Raw genomic sequence first — 23,889 nt, forward strand, 5'->3', positions numbered from 1 at the left:
GGTCCAACCAGTCCATTCTAAAGATCAGTCCTGGGTGTTCTTTGGAAGGAATGATGCTAAAGCTGAAACTCCAGTACTTTGGCCACCTCATGCGAAGAGCTGACTCATTGGAAAAGACTCTGATGCTGGGAGGGATTGGTGGCAGGAGGAGAAGGGGACGACAGAGGATGAAATGGCTGGATGGCATCACCGACTCAATGGACACGAGTTTGGGTGAATTCCAGGAGTTGGTGATGGACAGGAAAGCCTGGCGTGCTGCAATTCATGGGGTCACAAAGAGTCGGACACAACTGAGCAACTGAACTGAATTGAACTGAACTCTATATTTCCCATTAAATCATACTATAAGTTGCTGCTGCTAAGTCGCTTCAGTTGTTTCTGACTGTGCGACCCCATAGACGGCAGCCTACCAGGCCCCGCCGTCCCTGGGATTCTCCAGGCAAGAACACTGGAGTGGGTTGCCATTTCCTTCTCCAGTGCATGAAAGTGAAAAGTGAAAGTGAAGTCACTGAGTCATGTCCAACTCTCAGCGACCCCATGGACTGTAACCTACCAGGCTCCTCCGTCCATGGGATTTTCCAGGCAAGAGTACTGGAGTGGAGTGCCGTTGCCTTCTCCGATACTATGAGTTATATAATGGTTATTACTATTTTAGTCTTAGTAGTATTTGACCATTCATCTGGTGTTTGCCTGATTCAGTTTGATGTAAACTTTAAAATGTTAAACTATTTAACTAAGGCTTTTAGCATCCATTAATGATTATCACCTACATGTGTTATTCCATTAGGAAATAGAAAATTCATCAGGAATTTATTAGCTGGAGTTCTAGAAAGGAAATCTTTTTCTCCTCAACTGTTTGATTACTTCTTATCTTATATATGTATACTAAGGTCTTTATTATCATTGTGCATATAAAAACTGTCCTCACTGAGTCCTACATCCCTCTGTTTTCTCCCAGAATGGTGTTGGGATCAAATGTTAGGATACTGTCATTCTTTCCTCCTCTCTACCCGCTGCCTTACATACACATCTGTCTGATTTTGTTCACATAGAAAGAATCATGTCATTTCTATCTCTTACGTTTTTAAACTACTGTTTAAAACATGAGATTCAGTTCATTAAAGTTGCATGACATGATGACAGCAGAAAGATTGGACACAGGCTTCTGTAAGTATCTAACTTCACAGGGGCTCTTATGGGGGAAACTTGCAGATAACAACATCCTGCATTTTCATACCACTTGCTTCTTATACAAAAACTGTTCACAGAGAATGTTTTGAGTAATAGTATAGTGTCAATACCTTGTATAATTAGGTCTCCATTTTAATCATGTTTGCTTGTAGTAGCAATTTCCATCGGTGACATTTTGTTTATATGTATAACTCTTAATTCCTGACCATATAGTCTTTATAAAATGTTTTGTGACTTAAGGAAAATATAACTTGATTGACTATGGGATGATTTGTTCTAAAGCATGAACAGTTACCATTTTAGTGCAGGAGGAAATGTTTTTTACTATAATTTATATGAATAGTTTTTTACAGTCTAGACTAAAAACTTTAAAGCACTGATTGAAAAGAGTGTGCATCATTTAATGAGTGTTTTTGGTTTTCTAGAATTCTTTGCTGAACTGGATAAAGTAATGGGCCCTCTCATCTTTAATGCAAGCATCATGACAGACCTAGTTCGTTACACCCGGCAGGGACTGCACTGGCTTCGCCAGGATGCCAAGTTGATATCCTGAACTGAACACAATCTCATTGCCTCTGATTTTCTCCACAACACTGTGTCATGTCACGAAGGAAAACTGCCATAACACACCACCTAGTTGACACTAAGAATGAGGAATGGTTTTCTCTTCCCTGGTTCCTGCATTTTTTTTTAATAACCCAAAGTCATGTCATTTGACCCTTCAATATTCCCAATAAGAAAAATTATTTAAATACTTTTAAATCTGCAGCATGTTGATAGTTGGTTTCAATGATCTATAATAAGATTGAAATTTCAGTTGCAGTTCATTACTAATTTGTTGAAATTCTATTTATTTTAATTTTTTTAAGTTCCCAGATTGGGGCTAGTTTAAAACTTAGTTATTTCTGCCTATAAATTTACTCTGTTGAATATTTTATGTAAATGTAATGTAGACTTTATTTATATACTTTGGGAGCTTTGTTACCTAAAAGTAATGTCTTTTTGTGGTAACTCTTCTAAGAGTAAGAGTTGGTTTATCTAGAATATGGACATGTTCTTTCTACACCTACTACCTGATATTACTTCAGATCTTAAGTACAATTTTATTATTGCAGAATTTATACTTAGTACAATATTAAGGATATTCTTCTACACATGGAAAATCACTTAGATATGAGAAGATGGCAGTCTACGTGAATGTAAAGTGAAATGTTTCTGATTTGGTATGCATTATTTCAAGAACTGTGAACATGTGTTAATAACACTATAGCAATCACAAGGTGACTGTAACTTGCATTTAATGCATTACAAAAGAGGGCAGGCAAACTTTCTAGGAGAAGCATATCGTGTGAAGGGTTTCATAAAAGGACAATCTTGAACCTTATGGATTTTATTAAACCATATGTTTGGTTGTTGTTGTTACTACTAATAATTTGACACTTAACTGAAACAGAATAAGTTACTGTTGAACAAAGGATGATCCAACTCCTGAGGATTGCTGCCTATATCTCTTTCATTGATGATGTTTGTAGGGTAAAATCTCTCTTCAGAATTTTAATTAAAAAATTATTTTCCCACACTAGACTGTGATGCTCCAGTAGGAGCATGCAGTGACTGATGTAAAATGGCCTGGAGCTTTGGTGTGTGTGCTTTTTGCTATACAACTTAGGGTTCTAATGCCTGATATAGAGATGATGAATTTCACCTTTTAAACCTATCTTATGTTTACTACCTTTGTATTTTGAAAGCCTTCATCAATGATGTATGTTTCTGATGGGATCAGAAAATTCGCACTAGAAAAGTACCTAACTTGTTTCAATGTGAGCTCTCTTGGGAAGGGGAGGGGAGCAGGAGTAGAGCTTAATAAGCCAGCTCTGTTAAGAGTTGTATATCAAAGTACCTTTCCCTTATAAGGTGCAGATAGGAGTTAAAGGTGAGAAATATACCTTCTGTCTTTTGTTTTAGTGCCCCTATCATGTCTGGTGTGCCTTAAATCTTACCTTTAAATGAAGACTCTATGGATTGTTTACAGATGAAGTTTTACACTAGGAGCAGATCACCCATATGGTTGGTCTTCTGTAGTAATAATGTTAAATTCTCTTTCCTTTTCAGTTGTCCTTTAGGCTCACATAAAGATTAATTCTTTCAGAAAAGCTAATGCTTTGGTACATGACATAGTCTAACCTATTGGGTAATGCTGCTTCAAAAAATAGTTTGTCCTCCCAATTCCAAAAATGAATCCATTCAATCAGAAAAAAGGATTGCCCTGTTATTTATAGATGATCGCTAAGGTTTGAAATGAGAAAGAAGGGATAGAAAATCTCTAAGCCCAGTGGTGTAGTGGCCCCTCTGTGTCTGAATCTACACTTATGAAGCTAGTTAACTTTTCTTGTCCTGTGGCCTCATCTCGAGCTTCTTAATGGTTTTGTACCTCAAGTTGGTTTTTTTTGCATATCACTGAAGATTCAGATCCTCAATTTATGTTGAATTTAACAGTTTTCCCTTGGAGAAAATTGCCTCTGATATCTTGCTAATTTTATCTTAGTGTGTTTTAGAAACAGTTTTCCTTAAGAAGACAGCTTCTCTATGATCCATGGTGGTTATTCAGTAAGAAACTTGCCACAGTTAATCAAAGTAAATGTTTGCCCTGTTCTTCTCTAATTTCTCTGACTCTGATTCCTTAATTTTCTGTGATATCTTGGAAATGGAAAAAGTATCCTTAAAGCTTTTAGGCTTTCAGCAACAGCAGCCAGTGGGGCACTTCTGAGTTCCAGTGTGTTCTAGTCTCTTGTGAGTCCTGAAAGATAGCAGGAACATTTCACACTGATAATTTGTTAAAGCAGAATTTCCTGCATGTTTTATGGTGCTGTGCTAAAATATTCTGTCTCTAAAACTGTGTTAATTCTTGGGAAATAAGTTTTTCAAGCTTTTAATTGTGGAGGATTTTTCCCACTAGGTGGTAATGGGCGATGGATCAAACTCCTTTTCTAAACAGTTGAATTTTCAGTGTAAAAGTCTGTGGAAACACCCCTCCCTCTCCTCTGTGTCCATCTCCTCAGAAGTTCTGTCTGTCTGCATCTGTTTCAGCACATACTTTGGACTCCTTTACAGACGACCATTCCTCCTTCCTCAATAGGTGTCTTCAGTGTTCTCTAAATACTTAAACTGATTTTGACAAGTAGCTAAAACTTACTTAGCCTAAGACTTGTATTTAATATAGTTAATTATAAAAATAGCAACTATTTTAAAAATTGTTCTGTGTTCTGCTCTTAAGACCACACTTGTATGCCAGGAGGCAGCAGCCACACCACTGGCAACCAGCGAACAGATTACAGTGGAGGAAGTTGTCACATGGTATATAATATTGCCCAGCCTAGGCTGGGCTGTGGGGAACACTCCCCTCCAGGTGATTCAAGTTTCCACAGTCCAGCCTAGGCCCAGCCTGACCGGGAAGCATTTAGCCCATTTCTTGCCTCAGTGCCACCTTTTTCTGGGCAAGTAGTTAACTGATTTTATAAGCAATGAATACTTCAGATAAATCCACAACTGTAGTTGCTGCAGAGTAGAGAAGGTTGACCATCACTAGTTTAATTCTCCAATGTAAAAGCTGTCTAGAGTAATGTGTGCACATGCCCACACATGCCTGTGCTCTGAGGGGCTCTTGCACTGATGGATGCACAGATGTCTGGGTTGCACTTTGAACAACACACTTGTGGCTTTATTGGGTTTGCTGTTGTTTGTTGTTTTTTAATCGTTGTTTGTTTCTTTTCATTAAAGAAAGGTCTAATCAGCTAGATCAGACAGCAGCATTTTTGTATTTAATGACAATGACTTTGAGAAATTACCTTATTGAATAAGCTTGTGTTGTGAAGCAAGAGCCTGCAAAACACACCTGTTGTAAATGAACGTTCTGGCTCTGGAGGCCAGCAGCACTCTGTGGAGTTTCAGAGCAGTCTGTAGTTGCTCCAGTCAGTGATGCCTAGTTGTGTAGAGGAGAGGTACGCTGTGCACTCTTCTAAGTGTGAGGGTATGCAACTTTGGATTTTAAAATTATATACACATACACACTTTATATATATGTATGTATGTATGAAAACATGAAATTAGTTTGTCAGAAATGTGTGTGTTTAGTATTTTAGCTTAGTGCAACTATTTCCACATTATTTATTGATCTAAGACACTTTCTTGTTGACACCTTGAATATTAATGTTCAAGGGTGCAATGTGTATTCCTTTTAGATTGTTAAAGCTTAATTACTATGATTTGTAGTAAATTAACTTTTAAAATATATTTGAGCCCTTCCGTAGTATTATAGGGCTCATACAGGGTGGGAAGGATTTTAATTTTCCAGTTGCTAATTGAACAAAAGGGCCTCATTATGTATTTTGAATTATAGAAGTTTGCCTCTGGATCCCAGGAACATCTACTGGGAAGGATGTTTTAGGCAGATTGTGAAGATTGTTTTTTAATCCTAAGTAGATTGCAAAGCAAAACATTTCAAATCCATCTAGATTCCTATAACTCATTCCCTAATTATGTGGAACACAGATTTCATTTCAATTTCATGTATCTATGTGTTGGAGAGGCAGAATTTTTTCCAATAATAATATTGCACATCTAAGGTTGCTATTCAGTAATATAAATAGAAGAGATAAGTATTGAATGACTTAGAATATATAGTGACAAGAGGCCAAATTGTTCATGTTTGTGAGCATTTCTTTCACATATTCACTAATAGAGAAATTCATTTTAGACCCCTAGACCCTATAACTAAGCCAACAAGTGATAGGAAGTAAGTTATTAATAGTTGGTAAAGCAAATGCAGATTCTGTTCACTCAAACCATATGGTTAATTAAAAAGAACTTACAGTCTCCCAAAAAGCGAATGGAAAGAATATCTTCTTTTTTTCTTTTTGATGGCATTTGGTCACAGAATAAGGCATTAGAGTTAAGTCTAAACCAATCTTTAAGCAATGGAAAATAGCAACCCAAGTAATCGTCATATAATGAAGTTGACTTTGGGGAATGTCAGCCTTTGACCTCTCCTTGCCCACCATTCCTCAGCTAAGCATAAATTCCCATTCTTAAAAAGAAACAGCCAAAAGGTGCTCTAATTTAGAGCATGGGGGAAAAGCTCCCACCCAGAAATTCTAGAAATACTCTGTTTTGACCTCTTACATGGGGTTTCTTTACAGCTTTTTACCACTGGAATTTTCTACCTGCTATGTTCCTGTCTGGAAAAATCTATTTGGAAATGCTGCCTTTCAGATCAATGCCATAATTATCCATACTGTTGAGTTTATTGTTGCTGTTCAAGAAGTGTCCCCATTTTACAACTTCATGCACACACCTGGCAGATCATTGACATGAGCATTCAACAGTACTGGGGTCGAGGTGGGGTGGGAATGGGCAGGGCTCACCAACAGAGCTGGCGCAGGTGGCAGTGCCTAAAAAGGCATCACCTTTGAGGACCAGATGTGGGGTTGGTAAGCACAGTTACGAAAATTTCTATCCAGCCTCCGTTTTGAATGGTTTTAAGAAATTTTGTATATGGAGGACATAAATACTTATATATTTATTGAAAATCCTCTTTTTTTTTTTTAATTAAAATTATTTGGTGAATAATGGTTTGATATTTGGGGAGGGTTTTGGAGGGGAGGTAATGCCACTGATAAAAGCCTTGTTGATTCTGCAGAAAGGTACTGTTAGTGTCTGATAGGATGCCTTTGTTTTATACATGATCCAAATCTTTGTTTTACATTTCTTTTATCCAAAATATTTAGGCATCTGACATTTTCAACCAAAATTTCAATTATATACTGTGATTTTTATTTGTTGCAATACATTAAAATTTCAGAGGTACTTTGGGGCTCAAAAGCTAGGATTTCTAAGTCAGTATGTGCATTTCACGTAATAAAGCTGTTAATGGTGAGCAAAGTATTATATACTAACTAGATTTTTCCACATCTGTATAGTATATTATATGTATTTTGTGGTATTGAGATTATAGAAAGTTTAGAGTGTCAAACATGCGTTTAATGTGTATTTTTAAACAAATTTATGGCAATTAAAATATTTGGAGACAAGGGTATCACATTTCAATTTGTAAAGATCTTTTTAACTCTACTGTGTCATTAAGATGCTTTGTATAATGCCAAACCATAGCTGGAGAAACTAAGTTTAATAAATATCAAATAGATTTTCTGTATTAAAGTTTATAAACACTGTGCTGTCTATACTTTTTCAACTTTTACTTTGCCCTTTCTGTGTACTTTCTGTTTTGTATATTAGGGTTCTGTGCTAATCTTCTTCTTTTAAAGTCTGGTCCCACCAGTCCAGGTCTTAATTTCTGATTACAGCAATTCTGTGGAGAAGGAAATGGCAACCCACTCCAGTACTCTTGCCTGGAGAATCCCATGGACAAAGGAGCGTGGTGGGCTACAGTCCATGGGGTCACAAAGAGTCAGACACGGCTGAGCAACTAACACACACAATGATGTAAAAACAGACCACAATAAACTCACAGGACAGCAAAAAAAAAAAAAAAATCTGAACTGGCTGGCCATGGGTCCCTCTGCATAGATCATAATTCTCCCTGCTCCAAGAGAAATCTCATACACATCCTTCTTGTTATTCTTGGTGGCTTGGGCTTTGTTTCATTTAACTAGGTTTTTCTTCTGGTTCTCTCTGTTCATAGACAAACCAATATTGCCTGTCTTTGCACCTCACTGATATGTTCTTTACATGCAATGAAGGGTTAAGATCCAGGGCCATGGTTTATGAACTTGCTGAGGTTAATCACTGCTGCTGCTAAGTCACTTCAGTCTTGTCTGACTCTGTCCGACCCCATAGACAGCAGCCCACCAGGCTTCCCCATCCCTGGGATTCTCCAGGCAAGAACACTGGAGTGGGTTGCCATTTCCTTCTCCAGTGCATGAAAGTGAAAGTGAAGCCACTCAGTCGCGTCCGACCATCAGCGACCCTATGGACTGCAGCCTTCCAGGCTCCTCCATCCATGGGGTTTTCCAGGCAAGAGTACTGGAGTGGGGTGCCATTGCCTTCTCCAGGTTAATCACTAGCTATTACTAAACTTTTGCCTTTAACCTGCCATTGTGTTTTTATTACCTGAAGAAATGTTAACTCTCACTGCAGTTTCCAGATTAAGTTGTTAACACATTATCATTAGGCAATGCTGGGTTTTCTGTAGTATACAAAATGAATCCTTCCCCTCAAAAGTGTGAATTCCAGGCTGCCAAAATTTCAGTTTGAGACATTTAATAGTATCCATAGAAAAATAAACTCTTTTAAGTTAACAAGTTTAGTTATGCTTATCTACATATCAACATTATAAGAAGAAACGGAGTCCAATTTAAAGCGTATATCTGTCTTCAAACATTTAAAAACAAGATTGCTTTACTTAAGTGTCTCCAGCCAAATGCAGTTAATCAATATTCCATAGAACGGAGCATTGTTGTAGGTAAGTGCTGTCCTCTTTTTCCCCTGGTGTGTACATCATTCCTGGGCCACACTTAAGGAGCAGCGTCTTTTTCTAAGGGAAAAGAAAGGTGATTTTTAAGACAAAGGTCTAGCAGTCCCCAGAGCCACCTCTGCTGCATTTCCTTCCTGTGCTTGATATCCAGTCTCAGAGTAGAGCAAAAAAAGGAAAGGTATCACTCTATCAGGGTACCTGTTTGTAGCTGTTCTTGGCTCTTAACTTTTGAGGGACTGTCCTCCATGGAGCCCCTATCGTTAGCCCAGGCAGTCCTCCACCCCAGTTTCATTATTAGGTCTGTATGTGCTGATCTCTCCTCTGTCCAGCTTCCCAGGCCTCTTGGGTCCAGCCAGCCCTGCTCACAGGTTTGTGGAGTACCTGCATAGCCTCGTGATACATTCAGAATCATCCCGACAGGAGGCTCCAATGGGCCTGAGGGAAACCGCTCTCCAAAATGGGGTCATTCTCCTCGGCCTTCTCTTTGCTGAACTCTGTTCTGGTATTGGAGAGCCATCTACCTGTAGGGCGAAGACATAGCCACCTCAGGTGTAGAAGAGTTGAAACCTTACTATTTATCTTAGAATAATGATCATCACCCCACCCACCCTCACCCCCAGATGCTGTAGACTCAGAGCAGAGGGGTCCATTCCTCAGGACTGAGTCTGGCTCTCAAGTTCTGCCTATAGTTCCCCCTCCACCCCTACCATCCCCACACACCCACATACATATCCTGCCCTTACCTGGGCTAACAGCAACAGGCAGATCATGAGTACTGCAAAGAGTTTGAGGTGCCACATCTTGATAGGATCCAGAAGCCTGAAGGGCTGGGCACAGTACCCACTTCTTTTTATAGACAGACCCACCTCTTTTTTGGTTGCCAGGTAAGATGGGGGCAAAGTTTATATTTGCAGTCAAGGTCAGTTTAATAAGTTAATGTCTACCAGAGAGGAATGTGTTCAAGGCCTGCCTCTCAGGCACGTATTTACTGATCCCTCATCTGGACTTTGATTGTGTTGCTGGCTCGGACTTTTTCACCCATTTTACCAAAAGTCAGCACTACCTCCTCCCCTTTGAAAAGCCACGTGAAGCCATTGAGGGAGATCAGGCACCTAGCCACATTTTCATTCCAAAATAGCTCAGTGAAATCACTAATCAAAATAGAATTCTCCTAATGAGTTCTTTAGAAACACTGCTGAGTCCTTTCAGCTTATTTAGGAAAGAAGCACTGATGTCTTTTGTTACCGGCAATTGGATATGGCCCTTATCTCCCTTCTGTGGAAAGATGTATGTGGGAGGATGCTTCAGCCAGACTTGCCTACAGTGCCCCAGATCCTTGTTTGTATAGATTAACTGTCTCCCTAATTATTTGTTCCACATCATTTGTCTAGAAAATGGAAACCCAGCAGCAGAAAATTCAAAGTCCGACCTACCTGCTATCTCCCAGGAGAAGGGCAATCAGGACTGACATGTTTCAATCATGGGCAAATAAGTATTGGTTGACTTTGTTTCCTTCTTTAAAATTTGAGGAAATAGCAGGGCCTCCTAAGTCAGTGAAAGCTTGACAGTGGTGACAGATATTGCAAACCTTGAATTACTAGCTTTCCTGCCAGTACATGACTGAGCCTTTTACAGAGCACATCCATCAACTTCAGGGAAGCAGGCATAGGGCTGAGAACTCTCCAAAGCCCAAAACATCTGTCACCTTAAGTAGGAACCACTGCAAGTCCCTAAACCATGAGTAATTATGGGTACTCATTAAGTGACAGATATTTTAATAAGTTTGTAGAGAAAGCTGTGAATTTGAATTCTGTGAAAAAGGAGATATATAGGACTTCAGATCTTCCTTTGATCTGGAAGAAAAAGCCAAGAAAGGCAACAAGATTTTTATTTTCTGCCTTGTGTCTCCCTGAACATTTGGCTGATACCTCTTCCCTAATCCCTTCTCATCTTCACAGGTTGGATATGGCAGGTGTGCCTGTTCCCCAAGAAAAAGTGGTGGAGATGTGGCACAGCTGAAGGTACTACAGGACAGTCACCAATCCTCTTGCCAAGGAAGTAAAAGGGAGTGTGGTAGACCTCAGGGCTGGGGTTGGGTAGGGTAGGACCACAGATCATCCATCTGCCTGTTCCCAGTCCTTTCAGGACCAGGCCAGGCCTGGAGACAGACACCATCGCTTGCACTTAAGGAGCATGGAGAAGCAGACCTATGCCAAACTCACCCAACCAATCCTGCAAGTTTGAGACTAATTAGCTGTTCCTTCCCTTTACTTCTGAGCTTCGATACAGAATGACCTCAAGTAGGGGCTTAACTAGGAACTTCTGTGGGATGGAGAAGAGGCTGTGAGGTGACCTAGTGAACATTGGGTAAGAACAGAAATCTGATGAAATAAGCAAAAGCCTGAACAACGTGATAGACTAGAGTCAGTTGGGTCTGTGGGCTGAGGGCCAACCTCCCCTTAACAAGCCTACAGTGATGTGCCAAGTGGGATGTGGAAAGGGCTTATTCCCAAGATGGACGCTTTCTCCCAGTCCTCCATTTCTGCCATCCTGTACTTAAGGCAAAATCAAAGTAGCCTGTTAACTTACAAAGCCAATACCACAGCCAAGGGAAAGGCCTGGGGCTTTGGGGCCCCTCTTTGTAGGGGGAATAAAGGACTGGCTATTCATCATCATGGGTGTGACAACACTGCAGAAGCCTTTGTGGCCCAAGCCTCTATCTTGTATGCTATCCCTCCTCCCAAAAGAAAAGATCCATTAGTTACTGCCCATGGAGGAATCACTGTGAGGGAGAGTATTTCAATATGTGTCTACACTAACCCGGTAGTTGTTTTATTTAAAGTCAAACTTTATTAAAAGCAAAGTGGCATCCAGACAGCATTCAGCTGAAGTGACAGAATTGTCCAGATGTGGGCATGGCCATCCCACATCCCTTGAGTAGCTGTGAAGGCCTATTCCTGAAATTAAAACATAAACATTTTAAAAGTGCAGGGGCTCTGTACAATCAAGTATTTTGCTGAATGAATCAACATAAGAGTGCATGTTCCTTTCTCCAGCAGAAAGGTCTAAGCAGCCATAAGAAGAAGAAATGCTTGGCTGGAAAGCAGAAGCCAGGGACCTACATAGGTTAGCTGACCAGAAGCCAGCCCTGCCCCTCTTTGGGCTTTAGTCTCTTGTGTCAATGAGATGGATGGGAGCACCTCTGTGAGGCCTCCCAGGCACTGACATGTGGGTTTTCAAATGATTAATTTACAAGAAGAAAGAGACACACACGGTTGATAGCTTACAGCTTGGTAACTCTGAATACAACTCCGAGGGATTTTCTGTTTCTGCAGTTAAGTGCCTAGGATGAAATGTGAGACCGAACGGGTAGCTACATGAACAGCTGTTTGAAACACATTCCAGGTGGAGGGAAGATCATGAAGGGCGTGACAGTAATTGGAAATTTTTTGCTGTCCCTAAGTAGGACATGCCTAATGAAAAATGAAAGACTGAAATGGAAAAACTTTTCTGGGTAAAACTTCAACAAATAGAGTATATTTGCTCAGTTGCTGGCTAGAACTGGCATTGACTTCTGGGCCTGCATCTCTGGCAACGTGTTGGCTGATGGAAGTGTCCCCTTCACAGCATTATGCAGACCAGAGATAAATACCTTTCTGGGAGCAGGAGCATTGCTGGGGAAAAGGAGGGCTAAATGAAAAAGTGATTGTGCCCCAGCAGCAGGTGAAGGAGCCACACCTGGGCTGGTGGTTCCAAGTGGATCCTCTATAGAGGCCCACAACTGTGGTCCCTCTTAAGAGACCACCCATTTTCAGTTTCTTTATGAATTTCTACAGATAGAATAGTCCATAAAATGATCCCAGATCCCAGTCATGTACAGGTGTATTGAGCTGTAATTCATACTCCACACCACTCACTACTACCACTACCCCCACCCTCCAGGACCCTACTACACAGAACTCTGAGTCACCAAACACAGAGAGGGAGGTCCTTTAGTGAGGGACAGGCTTAAAGCAGTGCTTAACAATTTTATCTGGAAGTAGAAGCTGAGTGCATGGAAAGACTTCTAGGACAGTCTTCTCAGTAGAGCACTACTGGGATAAAAGATTTCAGACCAAAAGGCTCAGTACCTAGTCTAGGCTAAGAAAGGGTTGTTTGATTTGGGGCTGGAATCTCCAAAGCACTCAAAAGAACCAGAAATAGAAGTCTAAAATGAAGCAAAGATGGGACAAGGGTGGCCATGCCACCTAGGAAGCTTGGGGCTAAAACTGGAGGGAAAAAAGAAACAGAGATCAATGGCCTGTCAAGGAAGTAGTCGATCCTCCCTGGCCCATGAACCTGTTCAGACTATGCAAGATTAAGAATGGGTGTATTTACACCTTAAGTTCACAGCTTTCATCAGATTCTCAAAGGAGACTATGACCCAAATATGTTGCATATCAGGCAATGAGCCCTGGGAATAAACTTGGACAAGAAGCCAAACAGGAAAATTAGTTTGGTGAGGCTGGTTTTCATCACACACTTCTGTCAGGCCTGTGCTACCTCACCAGACTCTTACATTTCAGTTACTTCAGCCCTGTGGCTTTGTCTTAATATACCTATTTTATGGGTAAGCAGTTCATAGCTCAAGAATGAGGGTTTCTTGCCTTTACCACACATTAGGGAAGCAAGTTAAAAGGATATGGGCCCCAGGTCTATTAGTCTCAGCTGTACCTCCTTATCCTGGCTCACAATCAATGCAATCTCCTGATACCTTATAGATTTTTGAGGTAGTTTTGGTTCATGAAAGGCAGGAATAATAGAATAAGAAGGAAAGACACAGCCTGAGCCAGAAGCTGACCTACCCTGTGGAACTGCTGCTCTGGACCAGGACAGCTCCTTAGAAGAGAGGAAGTTTCTAGAAATGGAGTAGGGAACCAGAAGCATAAACTGCCAACACCTACCCCCACCATCTCCTAGGTGAAGGGAAAAGGGTAATTTTTCCACTAGAAAGATAATTCAAAGGCTCTAAGACAGGGGTGAACATTTTCCATAAAGGGTCAGAGTAAATACTTTAGGTTTTATGGGTCATACATGGCTAAAAAGCACTTTCAGCAACCTGGTACAAACGTAGCCAGTTTGCTGACCTCAGTTCTAGAGGCAAAGGAGTCACCTCATCTCTTCCTTTGATAGCTATCATGTAGAAGAGCATAGCTTTAAGAACAGAAACTTCAGTGCCAGATTCTACCATTCACTAGTTGTATAATTTGGGGCAAATTACTTAACCTGTCTGCCTGTGTCATCTGCAGAATGAGCGTAATGGTGATACTTCAAAGCTACTTGTGAAGGAAAAAACCACCAAAGGTAGCTGTGAGGTTTAAAAGACATTATTTGCATAAAGGGCTAACAATACCTGACACAGTAATTACTAGATTTTATTGTCAATATGGAAGCAGTGGGCAGGGAGTTAACATTCCCTACAGTTGATGCCACCCACAACTGTTCAGTTGCAGCTACAGTCTTGTAGATTACAGAACAAGGGGTGAGCCACACTCCTTCCCAAACTCAGACTAGCCAAAATGGTTCAGCAATCATGCTGGGGAGGGGAGTTTATGAACTTGAAAACTGGCAGTCACATCCAAGGACTCTGCTTACACAACACACAAAATCACAACAGTGAAGCCCATAAGTTTATTGTGTCTTCAAGACACTACAATATACACTCCTCTCCCAGAGAAGGGTCTTTCAGAGACAAGGAACCATTATCCAGATGAGTTGCTTATTTGTCATTTTCATAGGCAGCTGGATTCTTCCTCTTCGATTTCTCAAACTCCTGCGTTCCCCATGTGTAGACAAGATAAAACGCTACGAACGCTATAAAAATAAATGAGAGGAAGCAGTGAGCACATACAAGACACATGGATCCCAGTCCTGTTTTCTGATTCACCTTATATTCTGCTTTCCTGTCTCTAGTTCTTAAGAAATCACTCTTAAACCAGATGATCAAAAAGCTTATGCTACAAACCCATTTTTAAGCTGTGTAAAAGAAAGGGGTTTATCCAGGAAAATGTGACCAAATCTTCCCTATCGCTCCCCTGTTGCACATTTTAAAATGCTTTAAAAACTGAGGTCAAATTCACATAGCATAAACTTCATCATTCAACCATTTTGAAATGTACACTTCTGTGGGTTTTAGCAAAGTCAAAATGTGCAACTATCATCACAATCTGCTGCACCTTTAACACAAAACAGTTCACTGCTAGGAAAGAAGTGGGTAAAGGTGACCTCAGAGGGAGACACTGGAATCACACAAGTGACCTTGAGCCAGTCATTTCTCTGTGACCCAACTCCTTTATCTGTAAGATGCGGAGGACATGACCAGTTCAACGGCATTCAGGACTACTGAAAGAGAAAGCGTGTTTATGGCGAGCTGCAGAGTGCTCACTGAGGGGACCCGCAATACCCTCTGTGGATGGGAGTCTAGCCCCTCCGCCCGGCCAGGGCACTCACGCGGCGCGACGCGAAGGATGCACGCCCGAGTTCGGCGCAGAACGTTGGGGATGCCCTTGCTGAAGTAGTGCGGGAAGGCGCGCTGCTCGAAGGGCGACAAGCTGTAGATGATCACATGCCGCACCCGTGTCAGATGCCCAAACTGGCGGCCCATGGTCACCGCGGCCTCTGCAAGACGGAGAGAGGACAAGCGTTGGGCTCAAGCCCGGGACTTGCCGCCGTCAACCCGAGTCCTTCCGCGGCGCTCCTCATCCCCCCAACCCAGAACGCAACCCCACCCTCCAGGGGTCCCCGAGACCGCGCGATGCGGCCCACTCACACACCGAGGTCACCTCGCCGCCACACCACAGGACCCTCCGGCTTCCGTCCACCACTTCCGGTAGGATCGGACGCCGCGCCAGGAGGAGGTGAGGTCACTTCCGGGAGAACTAGTTGCCGACTGCCTCCGGGTGACGGCGCCATAGCCCCCAGTGCCGAAGAGACGTGCCCCCGCCGCGTGACGTGAAGTGGGCGGTGCCTGCTCTGGGGTGGGGCCAAGCGCCTCTGGGCGGGCTCTGGGGTCCCGGGGCGCCCCCCACCGGATCCCCTCAATCTTCTCCTCGGTTCCCGGCTTTCCTCGGAGCTTCAGGAAGCGGCCGAAACCGGACGGACTAAGAGTACAAGAGCGAGGGGCCTGTCAACCTCGGGAGCTGCCCTAGGGTCGGGTGTCCTGGCGCGGTGGAAAGCGTCTTTGAGGCCGCCGCCTGGCAGTCAACGCGAGTTTTTGTACTGTCATGTCCAGTAAGCTGGAACTGGAATCGGCTATGGTCAGGCCCTCAGCGACCGCAGGACCCGAATCAGGGACACGGATCTGAGACTTCTCTTGTCAGCCACCGGATTAGAATCCACTGGCAGGGTGTAGACTTTCCCAAGAGATAATAAAAATGTTTCCATTTTATTGGCTAAAATGTTTCCATTTAGCCACAAGAGTCCTCAGGTAATAGTCCAACAAATGATGAGCAGCTGTTAGTGATTGTAGGAGGGAAGAGGCAACCTCCATCGCAGCCGGCTTCGCCCTGACAGAGTGCCTGGGGCCGAATGCCGCGTTGCCCACTGTTTACTCCACTGCCCAGGAGGAAGTCAGGAGCGTCGCGTGTGAGGCGATGGCATTTTCGGAAAGTGCTTTCTACTTAAGGATACTGCTGTCCTGTACAGCTGACTGACTTTTCCACTTGATGCAACGTGTCTGTAAATGTTTTTTTTCATGGAATTGCTGGCCATGTGTAATCTAGGACTAAGTTCTCATTCAGCAGTTTGGGTGTGTTTTATAACCCTCCTTGCCAGATCCGAGCCAGGGAGGTTTGGCAGACAATGAACTTAAAATTTACCAGTATACCTCGGTTTTATCAGCCTAGGTACTGCACAGACTGGTTCTGTATCTTACACGGTGAGTATATTCAGCTCTTCTTAGTGCACCCATGTCTCATTTATCTGAAACATAATCTCTAACCTGATCTTAGCTCAGAGGCAAGAACATAAATACTTACACAGGTAAGAATAAAAATACCTAGCAAATTCTCCCACCATTTGAGTGATTAATAAAAAGCAAACCTTTCATTTATTTTCTAGCACCTGAAAACGTCTTTAAACCTTTCAATTAAAGTATGCATAGATGAATGTGCAGACCCAAATAAAGGCATCAAGATATACTTTAAAATGAGTCAAGATTAAATGTGATGTCCTCCTTTTTAAAGCATATTGCAGTATTCCCAGTACATATCCTTACAAAGCTGAGAGAAGTAGGCAAAATAACAGTTCTCTGCTCTCTGGAATCTCAATTCCAGTTGTGAATTTCTCTCACCCTCCAAATCAACATGCAGTAAACAAATATTCTAAGCACCTGAAAGTAGGAGAGGTGGTACAGATGCAGGGAGAAGAGTAAACCCAATACCATAAGTTGCATACAAACAGATCTGGATATCATCATGAATCATTAGCTTTTCCACATGCCTTGGAAGTTTCAGCAAGCACCTAGGGAACATTTTAAGAATCTTAATCTCTCTCAAGAAATGGGCGGCTTTTTTTTTTTTTTTTAAACACTCCTCACTTTCTCTTAGCCTTTCAGCTACATAGCTAGTCCATTAACTTAAGAGATTTTAAATAAATGCAGGGGAAAGGGAAAGGAAAACTATATGACCAAGTAAATCTGTATCTAATTAGGACAAACTGGATGAATAGGGTGTTGTCAGCTGATAAAAATTATCCTCAGCTAAGCATCCTTAAGGTCTGATTACAGAAGTGAACCTAGCCCACCCACACACCTAAAGTTTATTTAAGAGACCAACCAAGGCTCTTCCTGGTTTTTAGGAAGAAGACTGGTATGGGGAAATGTGTTCCTTGCTAATTCTTCCAAGCCATGGCGCTTCCCAACAAATTCTTCCTTTGGTTTTGCTGCTTTGCCTGGCTCTGTTTTCCTATTAGCCTTGATTCTCAGCCTTCTAGGGGAGAAGCTCAGATTGTAGCTAGGACTGCGTTGGAATCTGAGGCTGAGACTTGGTCCTTGCTGAAGCATCTAGATGGGAGACACAGACCTGGTCTCCTTTCCCCTCTCTTAAACGTTCTGTATGATGGGCACAGGGAACCCCCCAGGCTTCAGCCAGATGACAGAGCTTTGAGCTACATGAAGAGGCTCTATAAAGCATATGCTACCAAGGAGGGGACCCCTAAATCCAACAGAAGCCACCTCTACAACACTGTTCGGCTCTTCACCCCCTGTGCTCAGCACAAGCAGGCTCCTGGGGACCAGGCAGCAGGTGTGTGGGAGCAGATTGGTTAATGGGTGGAGGGAAGAAGAAAGATCTTTTGCATTTCAGTTACATAAAGGAGTTGGCCCTTGCTCCTTGACTTTCATTTTACTTTGCTTGGTACTCAATATCCAAATCCAAACAAACCTCGTACTTGATCTTAATGTTTTTTCCTAATGCCCTCATGGGTTGATGTAGGCTAAATCTCTTGCTAGAAGAGATTTAATGGGACTAAAGCCTGGGTAGAGTGCTGCTGGAGGTTAGCATCTTGTCCAGGGTCACAAAATCAGGACTGGAAAAAAGGTATTTTGACTTTGTTGCATATTCTTTCTAGTCTACCAATGTTGGCCTGGACATCTAGTCTACCAATGTTGGCCTGGACATGAACCTACAGTACCTCTTTCAGCTGTTGGTGTGCTTTAATAAACAGGATGTTTTCCCCACATTTGTTACTTTCTGTGAGAGGAAAGCTTAAGTCCTTATGTGGAACAGTAGATCCATACAAGGACAATGTGTTAGTCAACAATCTTGTGTGTATGAGAGAGATGGGAGCAGTGCTATTTTAAAAAGAAAAAAAAATTATATTCATTAGTTCATGACTTACAGAAAACCCTTCTAACCCAGCAGGTCATTTGTGGCTATATTAAACCCTTTCTCCTTCCTTGATGTCCTGTTTTGTTACAGTGGGTTTAGAGCTTCCATTTGTTGTCAGTCTCAAGTGTTCCAAATTAACTTAGACAAGTACTTTTTCTTTATTGATTCTGCCGGTAAGAACTTAGAATGTTTTCTTAACAAGCCTGGCAAGTGTCTTTTGATAGTTTTCCTCTTAAAGACTTTCCAAGAGAAAAATACTGCTTTCCTTTTTAGCTTTCTCTTTGTTTGGAGCAAGTTATTAAGATTCTAAAACTTCAACATATAATGATTCTCTCTTTTAATTCACCACCAAAGCTATTCTGAATTTCTGGTGATCCAGCAGTAAGTGCTGAGACTTAGATATGGTACAGATAACTTGCTTTTTCTTTATAACTCCTATCCCACCCTGATGTTTAAGGCTTCAGAAAGTGGGGAAAAAAGGGACAGAAGTACATTCTGAGGTACTGATTCCTTGATTTGACTTCCTGTTATATATGGCATTACTGTTGGATTGTTTTTCTTCTCAGGAACCCTTCCATCAGTGGATCTGCTGTTTAACCTGGATCGTGTTACTGTTGTGGAACATTTATTCAAGTCAGTCTTGCTATATACTTTCAACAACTCCATTTCTTTTCCCTTTCCTGTTAAATGTATATGCAACCTGGTGATAAAAGAGCCAGAGTTTTCTATCAAGACTCTCCCTAGAGCTCCATACTCATTTACCTTTAACTCACAGTTTGAATTTAGAAAGAAATACAAATGGATTGAGATTGATGTGACAGCTCCTCTTGAGCCTCTGGTGGCCTCCCACAAGAGGAATATTCACATGTCTGTAAATTTTACATGTGTGAAAGACCAGCTGCAGCATCCTTCAGCACGGGACAGCCTGTTTAACATGACTCTTCTCTTAGCGCCCTCACTGCTTCTATATCTGAACGACACAAGTGCTCAGGCTTTTCACAGGTGGCATTCCCTCCACCCTAAAAGGAAGCCTTCACAGGATCCTGACCAGAAGAGAGGGCTGTCTGCCTGTCCCATGGGAGAAGAAGCTGCTGAGGGTGTAAGATTGTCCCGTCACCGGAGAGACCAGGAGAGTGTCAGCTCTGAATTGAAGAAGCCTCTGGTTCCAGCTTCATTCAATCTGAGTGAATACTTCAAACAGTTTCTTTTTCCCCAGAATGAATGTGAGCTCCATGACTTTAGACTTAGCTTTAGTCAACTGAAGTGGGACAACTGGATTGTGGCCCCACACAAATACAACCCTCGATACTGTAAAGGGGACTGTCCCAGGGCGGTCGGACATCGGTATGGCTCTCCAGTTCACACCATGGTGATGAACATCATCCATGAGAAACTTGACTCCTCAGTGCCAAGACCATCCTGTGTACCTGCCAAGTATAGTCCTTTGAGTGTTTTGGCCATCGAGCCTGATGGCTCAATTGCTTATAAAGAATATGAAGATATGATAGCCACTAAGTGTACCTGTCGTTAACACAGACTCCTGTCAAGTAAAACCGTGAGTGTCCTGGCCAGTGTAAATGCCGTGCACCTGTCTATGCCTTTGGGAGGAAGTTTCATGTGTCAAATCTCTAACTGTACTACAGTGTGTGTTGTGTAAGGAGGAGCCTGTATAGATTAGCGTATTCTGTGGCATCTATCAATGTAAAGGGATAACAGCTGCCTTCCTCATGGCCAAATGTTTAAATGAAATGTATTTCTTTTGGAGAACTTTAAATTTTTTCCCAAGTAATTCTTTTTTCTTTTTATAGGAGTCTTCTTTTTGATGTAAGAAAATTAAAAAACAATTAGCATAAATCTTGGGTGGAATTGCAGTTCTAGACAATTCATAATCTTATTTAATGGAGGAATAAATTCCTGTGAGTGGCATAAATTTTCTGTGTGCGGTTTTAATTAAAGATTTGCTTTTAAATGGTCATTTGAGAGGGAGAGGGAGTGTGTCTAAAAGCTAGTCTTTACTCAACTTAACTTACTATCCCTTTTTCAGCGTTAGAGAGACTAACTCTCTACCTAAATTAGACTAGAGAGTATACAATATATTGGGCTTCCCTGGTGGCTCAGTGGTAAAGAATCTGCCTGCCAATGCAGTAGATGTAGCACTGGAGAAGGAGATGGCAACCCATCCAGTGTTCTTGCCTGGCAAACCAAGAAACGGACGGAGAAACCTGGCAGGCTATATAGTCCATGGGGTCACAAAAGAGTCAGGCACGACTTAGCAACTAAACAACATACACTATAACCCATTTCTGTTGGGTTAGTAATTGGTACTAACTGTGTGCCTTAGATGGCTTTATTTAAAGGAAACAGCCTTGCAAATTTTCCCAAGAAATTGCAGAGTTTAAGATTTTTAAACGTATTTTCTCCTCTGTATATTTAAAACTCTGAACCTTTGGAAGGCAGTCAAGAAACATTTTTTTTTTCTTAGTTTGGTTTTGCTGCTTTCCCTCAGCTCCCATCACTCCACCCCTGCAGGTTTTTTCCAGGTGAATTTAGCATTGTTAGCACTAAATTAAGCTGGCAGTGACTAGGTTATATTACAGACCAGGCCTTGTTTGTATATGAGGGCTTTTATGTGGGTTTTCAGTAAATTTACCTTGAAAGAGACCTGGAGACGGGGAATCCAGGGTTGAGCAGTGATTTCTGTTTCCGAGTTTGTAAAACCCTCATCTACAAATCAAAAGTACCTCCAAGATGCAAGTACTTCTCATTCTTGTAAATGATCTTTGCTTGGTGCCTAGTGTCTAAGGAAGTCAGCTGGGATTTTGATAGAGATTGTGTTGAAATCTGTAGATTAGTTTGGGGTGTATTGCCATCTTAACATCAAGACTTCCAATCCATGGTGTGGTGGATCCATTTATTTAGATCTTCAGCTGGTAAAGAATCTGCCTGCAATGCGGGAGACGTGGGTTCGATTCCTAGGTTGGGAAGATCCCCTGGAGAAGGGAAAGGCTACCCACTCCAGTATTCTGGCCTGGAGAATTTCATGGACTGTGTTGTCCATGGGGTCACAAAGAGTCAGACACAACTGAGCAACTTTCACTTAAACCACTACAATATTGTAAAGTAATTAGCCTCCAATTAAAATAAGTAAATTTTAAAAAATAAAAAATTTTTTTTGTAGTTTTCAAATACGTTTTGAACTTTATATTGTTAAATTTATTTCTAAGTATTTTTTATGATATTGGGAATGAAATATTTATTCTTGAGTTGTTTCCTGGTGTTATCTTGCATACACTTTATAAACGCACACACACTGTCATAAATGCTCTTATCTCCTCATGATTTTTTTCCCTCAAAAATCACCTTTTTTTCTTTTTTTTTCTGAAAAATGGGACTAAAAACAAAAGTTTCAGGTGGCCCAGTTTCCAATAACTTTGCCATCTTGTTGTATAACTTGGAGTCATTATTCTTGGGTAAATGAGGCTGCAGGTGTAAGAAAGAAATGGTGTTTTGTCATTCTGTTATTCTTAGGATTAAAAAATATTTGGAATGGTCAGGCCACAAGTGATGGTGACAGGGTACAACTGAGCTTATTAAATCTTCCTTAATATGCTAAAGGGAGCCGGGAGAATTGCCTGAGCCCAAACAGTGTGCAGTGGAAGCTGGGGATTGATATTCCAGGGTTGACAAGAGTAATATTGGAAGCTTTTTGCCCCTAAGGTGGAATGGTTTGGAGTTGAATTATATGCTCCAAAAGAGGTCCCTGTTAAATGCTTTTGTGTTCAACTTTTTGTGCAGACTTTTTGAAGGCATAATGCACTGAACCCTGAAGTTCTAGAACATAGAAATCATCGTATTTCCATTTTAGTTGGAAACTTTCTTTCTGTATAAAGAAGCAAATTAAACATAGTTTGATGGGCAGATTGGCCCTTTGATATCATTTAGGCAGCAGCTCAATTCTTTGGGAAATTGAAAACTTTGTCTTACAAATCTCTGAAAATCATAACCTCTTTAAGATTATTTATCAAAATATAGTTTACCCTTAAACAACACAAGGGTTAGAGGCGCTGACCCCATGCATAGTCAAAATCCAAATGTAGGAACTTCCCTGGGATTCTAGTGGTTAAGACTCCCACAGCAGGTTCATCCTTGATCAGGGAACTAAAGATCTCACATACAGCGAGGCCAAAAAAATAAATTCACATGTAACTTATGATTCTCCACAAAATTTAACTACTAACAAACTGTTGACCAGAAGCCTTACCGATATCATGAACAGTCAATTAACACACATTTTGTTTGCTGTATGTACTATAGGGCTTCTCTGGTGGCACAGCCGTAAAGAACCCACCTGCCAATGCAGCAGACCCAGGTTTAATCCCTGAATTGGGAAGATCCCCTGGAGAAGGAAATGGCAACCCACTCCAGTATTCTTGCCTGGGAAATCCCCTGGACAGCTTTGGTGGGCTACAGTCCACAGGGTTGCAAAAGAGTTGGACACAACTTAGCTACTAAAAAACAAACAAGACAATGTACTAAATCCTGTATTCTTATGATAAAGTAACTTAGAGGAAAGAAAGAAAAAAAATCTCCCTAAGTATGGCTATTTTCAAATGGATCACATGAGATCTATCCACTTTAAGGATCCCTTATAGCTCCCCAATCGCCCTAAACTGGCGTTTATTTCCTTAAAGATGGGAATTGTTTTGCTTTATTGTTTGTTTTGGTTTTTTTTTTAATTTTAAATCATGGTTTAGTTCTGTGGCTGAGTATGGAATTTGGTCTGCAAGCGGAAGGTTTTGAAAATGGTGGGGGAGTTTGATGGAAGTTAAGTATTAGAGTCAATGCCAAAATTAGGAGTAGATAAATAGTTCATCTATATAGGTAAGTTCTAAAATTGTCTGACTTAAAACACTTTCGAGTAGTGTTTTGATGCTATAACTGAGTAACTGTAGCTTGAAGATCTGTGAGCTTGGCTTCCTCCCATCCCCTTAGGCTTTATTTGTAAATTTAGTCTTTTTCATAGGACATCGTTAATATTCAGGGTTTATGTTTACTAAATTTAAACTTCAAAGATTCTCTTCTACACAACTGAGGAGGATATACTAGTCTCCCAGCTGCCTCCTCCATATGAAACCTGTTTTTCTTCAGTTACTCTTATAAAAGCTGCCAATTTAGAAAATAAATGAGAAAGGACAACAGTGATTTAGATCTGGAAATTCGAGGATGAGGCTACATCTGCCTTAAATAGATGCATTCAGCTTTGGTATTTAGTCCAGATGAGATACGAGGTCACTTAATGTGATGAGTGCCTTAGTGTGCCAAGAAACAATGGGCCATGTCAGG

General features: G+C 41.4%; 4 protein-coding genes across 7 annotated transcripts in view; 2 read left to right on the forward strand and 2 right to left on the reverse strand.

Moving 5' to 3' along the window:
* Positions 1 to 7,775, forward strand: part of AFF4 (AF4/FMR2 family, member 4) — an 85,138-nt gene extending 77,363 nt beyond the window's left edge. For all 3 annotated transcript variants that reach the window (XM_010844528.1, XM_010844527.1, XM_010844529.1), the window contains one exon: positions 1,617 to 7,775. In XM_010844528.1, coding sequence (XP_010842830.1) covers positions 1,617 to 1,744 — 128 coding nt within the window. In that variant the 3' untranslated portion in view covers positions 1,745 to 7,775. The remainder of the gene's footprint in view (positions 1 to 1,616) is intronic.
* Positions 7,776 to 8,449: 674 nt separating this feature from the next.
* LEAP2 (liver expressed antimicrobial peptide 2) lies at positions 8,450 to 9,531 on the reverse strand. The gene is made up of 3 exons (XM_010844530.1): positions 9,424 to 9,531; positions 9,062 to 9,201; positions 8,450 to 8,740 (listed from the first exon to the last, which is right to left on the reverse strand). Exons 1-3 carry the CDS (start codon positions 9,478 to 9,480, stop codon positions 8,704 to 8,706), a joined length of 234 nt encoding a protein of 77 aa, XP_010842832.1. The 5' UTR covers positions 9,481 to 9,531; the 3' UTR covers positions 8,450 to 8,703.
* Positions 9,532 to 14,327: 4,796 nt separating this feature from the next.
* Positions 14,328 to 15,603, reverse strand: LOC104991872 (cytochrome b-c1 complex subunit 8). Its single transcript, XM_010844533.1, has 3 exons — positions 15,493 to 15,603; positions 15,170 to 15,337; positions 14,328 to 14,533 (listed from the first exon to the last, which is right to left on the reverse strand). Exons 2-3 carry the CDS (start codon positions 15,321 to 15,323, stop codon positions 14,439 to 14,441), a joined length of 249 nt encoding a protein of 82 aa, XP_010842835.1. The 5' UTR covers positions 15,324 to 15,337; positions 15,493 to 15,603; the 3' UTR covers positions 14,328 to 14,438.
* A 26-nt stretch (positions 15,604 to 15,629) lies between these two features.
* GDF9 (growth differentiation factor 9) lies at positions 15,630 to 20,472 on the forward strand. 2 transcript variants are annotated; one of them, XM_010844531.1, is made up of 2 exons: positions 15,630 to 16,595; positions 19,113 to 20,472. In XM_010844531.1, the coding sequence occupies exons 1-2, from the start codon at positions 16,520 to 16,522 to the stop codon at positions 20,075 to 20,077; spliced, it is 1,041 nt and encodes a 346-aa protein (XP_010842833.1). In that variant the 5' UTR covers positions 15,630 to 16,519; the 3' UTR covers positions 20,078 to 20,472. The 2 variants fall into 2 exon arrangements, with proteins under 2 accessions (XP_010842833.1, XP_010842834.1); XM_010844532.1 differs by lacking the exon at positions 15,630 to 16,595 and adding an exon at positions 17,222 to 17,961.
* Positions 20,473 to 23,889: the final 3,417 nt, after the last annotated feature.

Source organism: Bison bison, unplaced genomic scaffold, assembly GCF_000754665.1.
Source record: "Bison bison bison isolate TAMUID 2011002044 unplaced genomic scaffold, Bison_UMD1.0 scf7180017864203, whole genome shotgun sequence".
Lineage (NCBI taxonomy): Eukaryota > Metazoa > Chordata > Mammalia > Artiodactyla > Bovidae > Bison > Bison bison.

What these genes read in the sequence shown, in the direction of transcription:
- GDF9 (XM_010844532.1), top strand. Translation starts at nt 17,565, where the DNA reads ATGGCGCTTCCCAACAAATTCTTCCTTTGGTTTTGCTGCTTTGCCTGG. An exon ending in TCCTGGGGACCAGGCAGCAG is followed by an intron (nt 17,962 to 19,112) that starts GTGTGTGGGAGC and finishes TTTTCTTCTCAG; the next exon opens with GAACCCTTCCATCAGTGGAT.
- LOC104991872 (XM_010844533.1), bottom strand. Translation starts at nt 15,323, where the DNA reads ATGGGCCGCCAGTTTGGGCATCTGACACGGGTGCGGCATGTGATCATC. An exon ending in CATCCTTCGCGTCGCGCCGC is followed by an intron (nt 14,534 to 15,169) that starts GTGAGTGCCCTG and finishes TTATTTTTATAG; the next exon opens with CGTTCGTAGCGTTTTATCTT.
- LEAP2 (XM_010844530.1), bottom strand. Translation starts at nt 9,480, where the DNA reads ATGTGGCACCTCAAACTCTTTGCAGTACTCATGATCTGCCTGTTGCTG. An exon ending in GCCTGTTGCTGTTAGCCCAG is followed by an intron (nt 9,202 to 9,423) that starts GTAAGGGCAGGA and finishes TTCGCCCTACAG; the next exon opens with GTAGATGGCTCTCCAATACC. An exon ending in TGTATCACGAGGCTATGCAG is followed by an intron (nt 8,741 to 9,061) that starts GTACTCCACAAA and finishes CTTTTCCCTTAG; the next exon opens with AAAAAGACGCTGCTCCTTAA.